The sequence below is a fragment of the Arachis ipaensis genome, chromosome B3 (genome assembly GCF_059453495.1).
Source record: "Arachis ipaensis isolate K30076 ecotype BB chromosome B3, ASM5945349v1, whole genome shotgun sequence".
Lineage (NCBI taxonomy): Eukaryota > Viridiplantae > Streptophyta > Magnoliopsida > Fabales > Fabaceae > Arachis > Arachis ipaensis.
In genome coordinates this window covers 19,434,499-19,440,341 of record NC_142438.1, presented here as the reverse complement: position 1 = coordinate 19,440,341, position 5,843 = coordinate 19,434,499, and the positions used below count along the sequence as shown (strand labels likewise).

Genomic DNA, 5,843 nt, shown 5'->3' with positions numbered 1-5,843 from the left:
CATCCTCAACTTCAACATCAACATATCACTTATATCACATTTTGATCAATCTCTTTTCTCATTTTCCAACCATATCATCATTTCATTAATTCCAACATCACACAAATTATCACATTTCACTTTTCAAATTCACACAATCAGTCATCATCACCATATCATCATCAAATCATAATAATTCATCATACATCAATATTCACAACTCATCAACCATTATAATTCAAACCTATCCTATAGGTCACTAGCCTAAGTATCCATAAATATTATATACTACATAGAGAAAACTGAAACCATATATTGGCCGATTTCCAATATGTCCTTAACTCACAATGAGCACCACAAGGTCACCAACAAGCTTTCCAACACAATCCAAGCTTCCAATAATCATCAACAAGCTCCAAACTCACAATAATCAAACTATATATGCATAAACCACCACAAATCAACCTAGGATTCCATTTAAACATAATATCACAAGGGTTTAATATCTCTTACCTCTTCCAACATATTTGATAGCCAAAATCCAATGCTAAGCAAGAATTAGAGCAAACCTAAACATCCAAAATCATAAAAACTCACTTAATCAAAAACCCTAAATACCCAAAATTTTGAGGAGAGGAAATGGAAAGATTTCAAACTTTACTTATCAGTTTCTTATATGGGTTTTGTAGTGCTCTTCTCAAGGAATGCGTAGCCACAAACGGTGCGGCGATCGGAGCTCTGTAGCTCAAGATATCGCGAAAAGAAGAGAGGTGTGAATAGTGAAAATGGAGGTTCTCTTCTCCTCCTTAGCAGCTACGTGAGTGTTGTGTTTTGAGAGAGTTATGGCTGGTGGGTTCACTTAATGAACCCATTTATATGTGAGGCTTAGGTCCAACTTGGGCCCGGTCTAACCCGTTAGCATTTTTTTAGCCCGTTTGGCCCAACTTCGGGCCAAACCTTTAAAATTAACGCCCGATTTTTCATTTCTAATGTTTTTCTATGGTTGTGGACTTTTTCCACTTGTTCTCGTGTGGTACCAGGTATACTTGAACCGGTTCAACTGTCGGTTTGTAATTTTTCACGATTTTTCACAGAAAACACATTTTCTTACTCGAAAGGACCTACTGAGTCAAAAAATCATATTTAAATCCCCAAATTCTCATCCTAACTTTCCGGAATTTAATTTATGCATTTAAATTATTTTTATTCGTAAGAACCAACATTCTCGCCTCCTTAAAAAGATTTTCGTCCTCGAAAATCCGATTCACGCGATGTAATACATATATATATTACATATTCTCCACGAAGCATCCTACTCCCAACGTTACCAACCCAACAAGTTGCTAAAGCATCTCATTCTCCAATTCCCAAGTATGCTCTCCAAGTTCTGCTCTTCTCCAAGCAACCTTAACCAATGAAACTTCGTTTCCTCATAGCTTCTTCACACGAGTGTCGTCGATTCATACTGGTGTCACTTGGAATGTCAAGTTCTCTCTCAAGTCGACCGACTCAGGCTCTAACACATGGGCCGCATCCGACGTGTACTTACGGAGTTGTGACACATGAAATATGTCATACAAGTTAGACAGATGGGGTGGCAAAGCTACTTGATACGCCACCGGCCCGAATCACCTTAGAATCTCGAACGGTCCTATATATCTCGGATTCAACTTCTTGGTCTTAATCGTCCTTCCAATCCCAGTTGTCGGTGTAACCTTTAGGAATACATGTTCCCCCACTTCAAACTCTAACGGTTTTCTTCTCTGGTCTACATAACTATTCTGTCGACTCTGAGCAGTCAAAATCCTTTCCCGTATCTCCTTAATCTCTTCTGTAGTCTCTGCTATCAAATCTGAACCCAAAACACTTGTTTCACTGGACTCATACCAACAAAGTGGAGATTGGCACTTCCGTCTATACAAGGCTTCATACAGAGACATCCCAATGCTCGCATGAAAGCTACTGTTGTACGCAAACTCCACCAATGGCATGTAGCGGTCCCAACTTCCAGGTTGATCCAAAACACATTCTCTCAGCATATCTTCCAACGTCTGAATGGTCCTTTCCGACTGTCCATCTGTTTGCGGATGATATGCGGTACTGAGACATAGTCCCGTACCGAAAGCTCTTTGGAAAGCTCTCCAAAACCTTTAAGTGAATCGGGGATCACGGTCCAATACTATGCTCGACGGCATACCATGCAACCTTACTATCTCCTTTAGATACAACCTCGCTAACTCCTCCATAGAACAGTTCACCCAGATAGGCAGAAAATGAGCAGATTTGGTTAAGCGATCCACGATCACCCAAACCGCATCAAATCCCGACCTAGTCTACAGTAAACCAGTCACAAAATCCATTGCAATTTCTTCCCACTTCCATTGAGGAATTTCAAGAGACTATAGCATCTCCGACGATTTCTGATGCCCTACCTTCACCTTCTGACACGTCAAACACTTGGATACCGTTGAAGCTACATCACCTTTCATCCCAGGCCACCAGAACCTCTTCTTTAAGTCTTAATACATCTTCGTGCTTCCTGGATGAATAGAAAATCCGCTGTTGTGAGCCTCCGACAACAAGTCTTGCCTCAAACTCCCGACATTCGGTATGCAAATTCTTCCCTTATATCTCCACAACCCTTCATCTTCCTTGGTGAATTCTCCACGCCTCTTATCACCCACTGGTTGAAACAATTGCTGAAGCTTCTGTTCATCTTGCTGAGCCTTTTGAATCTCCGTCTTAAACGTATTTGAAATTTGCAACTGACACAAATAAGCTCTTCCGATGATTTTACCAATATTCAACTTAAGATCCACAAACTTATCCATTAACTCCTCCTCCTTGATTCTCATCCAAGCTATTGTCAAGGACCTTCGACTCAATGTATCTACTACCACATTTCGGTGTTGCATCCACACGCAACCCAAACCCTTCCGAGAAGCATCACAGTATATTTTAAATGGTTCATGCGGTTCTAGCAAGATTAAAACAGGTGTTGAAGTTAACTTCTGCTTCAAAGTCTGAAAACTCTCTCGCCTTCTGCTGCGTCACTCTGATTAGCGTGGTTAAGAATCCGAAAATTGTTCCTTAAACCAAATACCGATTTTTCAATATTTTTCAAAATCTTTAAAACAAGTTCAATCTAAATGAGTCCATTGTTAAAACCTTACCAAAAGAGTCAAAACCTTTTATTCATAAATCAATCACTTTGAAGCACAATTTTTCTAAATTCATTAAAATCCTTAAATCAAAACCTTTCCATTTGAATCTCTTTTTGATAATTCATATTTACAAACTAAAATTACAAGTTAACAAAATCTTAGAACTTACTTTCCTGTTTAAACCGTGTCATTTGATCAAAAGTTTCTAGTGCTAGTTTCCAAACCAAATCATTCAAACCAGAGTTTTCAAACCAAGTTTAAAAATCAATTTGAGCTTTAAAAATTTTTCAATACGAACGACGATAGTCTATACTATGAAGATAAGTTGAGGTTTGGTCATCGGCTTCATAATTATCTCAACCCTGTTGTTGTGATCTATCTGCCCCACGTGTTCCTCGGTGTGGACAATCTCTAACCAAATGTCCGGGTGCGCCACACTTGTAACATAGTTTCTTACCCAACTGGCATGGCCTATTCGGATGGTATTTCCCACACTCCTGACATTTCATATCAAGGGAGTAAGCTCTTGACTGCTTCCCTTCACCATATCTCCTGAAGTTCTGTCCCCTTGGCCCAAGGTAATCGTCGCATTCTCTAGTAGTGTTTCCTCCATGAGTGTCCCTTGACGAGGCTACCGTCTTTGCATATTCCTCAACCACTCTTGCCTTGTTCACCAGATCGGAGAAAATCCGAATCTCCATAGGAGCCACAGCAGTCATGATGTCGTCCTTCAAGCCCCTTTGATACTGAACACACTTCCAACTTTTGTAGGTCTCCGGGGCACCCCGACACGCCCTAGAGAACCTACAGAGTTCCTCAAATCGGCTGGTGTAGTTCGCCACCGATAAGGAACCTTGCTTCAGCTGCAAAAGTTCCATCTCCTTCACTTTCCTTTCAGACTCAGGAAAGTACTTCTTGTAGAAGGCCGTTCGGAATACATCCCAAGGAACATTGGAGTTCTGAAGTTGAAGAAAGCGGCATTCTACCCGCCACCAATGCTGGGCCTCTTCCAGAAGTTGATAAGCAGCAAACTCCACGTATTGGTTGTTCGAGACATGCTGTGCTTGCATGCACGCTTCATAGCTTGGAACTAGTTATCCACTTCTGTGGTATTGGTCGATCCTCTGAAAGTCGGTGGGTGAACTTTCAGAAATGTAGCTAGGGTCATCGGAGCACCCCCAAGTCATCACCATTTCCGTCTCCATTCCCCACTGGTTGGCCTAACCTCTGCGCAGCTTGCAGAGTCGCAACAGCATTCGCCTCCATGGTGTTCGCAAGATTCGCCATTGCCGCCATGAACTAGGCATGGTTATCGGCCGGTTGCTCGTTTCTACTCTCTCTACGTGAACGTGTACGACCTCGTCCGCGAGTAGCTATTAGGGTTTCTATCCATACCAAACAATCGATATCAAGATGATCAGTCTCAATATCAAAAGCCTAGTGTGTCAATTATCCCAAACAGGCACTCGCAAACAAGCATGCTATGCAATATCAAGTAGATAACCTAAATAGCATGAAAGAAAAATGACCAGAGTGTGCAACGAAGCACAATCGGTCCATCCCTCAGGCTCAAGAGAACGAACCGCTCTGATACCACTAAACGTAACACCCTAATTACCCTAAGCCTTACCTCTAGCCGTAAGGTAAAGGTTAATGAGAGGTTACGACAGTTCTAAGGCTTATACATATTTATATACAGAAGGAAATAATATATTCTAGAAGCCCGATGAAGGATATAACTCAAAAACAGGATTTCAAAAGCGCAAAACATACTAGCCAGAAATAGATACAGTATAACAAAAGATAAGTATATAATGTCATAAGAAACTAGCCACGGCTCGCGGAGTTTAAGCCGGCTAGCTATATACAGACTAAAAGAACCAGACAGAGTTAAAAACAGCTTATACAATTTTGTTCTCTCAAATACAATCCTCTAGGCAGAACAAAATACAAAAGTGAGAAACATATACAAAATAACCCAACATGACTCAAAAGAAGTATCCGGATCCTCCGCTTCTATCACCAACCAGACAACTCACCGAGGTGGGTTGCGACCTGCATCTAAAAAACACAACACAAATATGGTATGAAAACCGGAGATTCTCAGTATGGTAACAGTGCCCAGTGATGTAGGATATAAGACCCCGGGACGCCAAAGGCAATCCTAGACTCCATATCCATCACAAGAATTCAACTTAAAGCATCCTAAAATAATAAAACATAATATATATAAATCTTAACACAGTTAAACATGGTACTCTATCTTAATGGATTTCTATTCTAACCAAACACCGCTGTCCCACAGCCTTCACCAACCTATCCTCCATGAGATTCCATCGCCACTGCCTACCTAACTTCCTCAACACCGGACAATCACAATTAATGCAAACAAATAAAACACAGATAATATTCGTATACAACAAGTAGGTCAAGAAGCAGGTAGGCATGTTATACAATTAGGCAAACTCAAGTAAACAAAGCAAGAAAGCATATAAAAGATGCACATGATGAATGTCTGCCCTATTGGCTGTGATATCACATGTCGGTTAATGCCAAATCCGACAGAAAATCTGGCCGACAACTCTCGGATTAGTCTCTCTATTGCGCATAAGGAGGAATAGTTCCGACGGAGAGTGCCTTACCACCTTCTCCTTTCAGAGGGAAATATTCTGAGGGAGCGTGCCCTACCACCTTCCTCTG

At 41.1% G+C, this 5,843-nt stretch overlaps 1 protein-coding gene across 1 annotated transcript; it reads right to left on the bottom strand.

Annotated features, from left to right (window-relative positions):
* Window positions 1–2,498: 2,498 nt before the first annotated feature.
* Window positions 2,499–4,213, bottom strand: LOC148569979 (uncharacterized). The gene is made up of 2 exons (XM_088506768.1): window positions 3,601–4,213; window positions 2,499–2,956 (listed from the first exon to the last, which is right to left on the bottom strand). The coding sequence occupies exons 1-2, from the start codon at window positions 4,211–4,213 to the stop codon at window positions 2,499–2,501; spliced, it is 1,071 nt and encodes a 356-aa protein (XP_088362894.1).
* Between the last annotated feature and the right edge of the window lie 1,630 nt (window positions 4,214–5,843).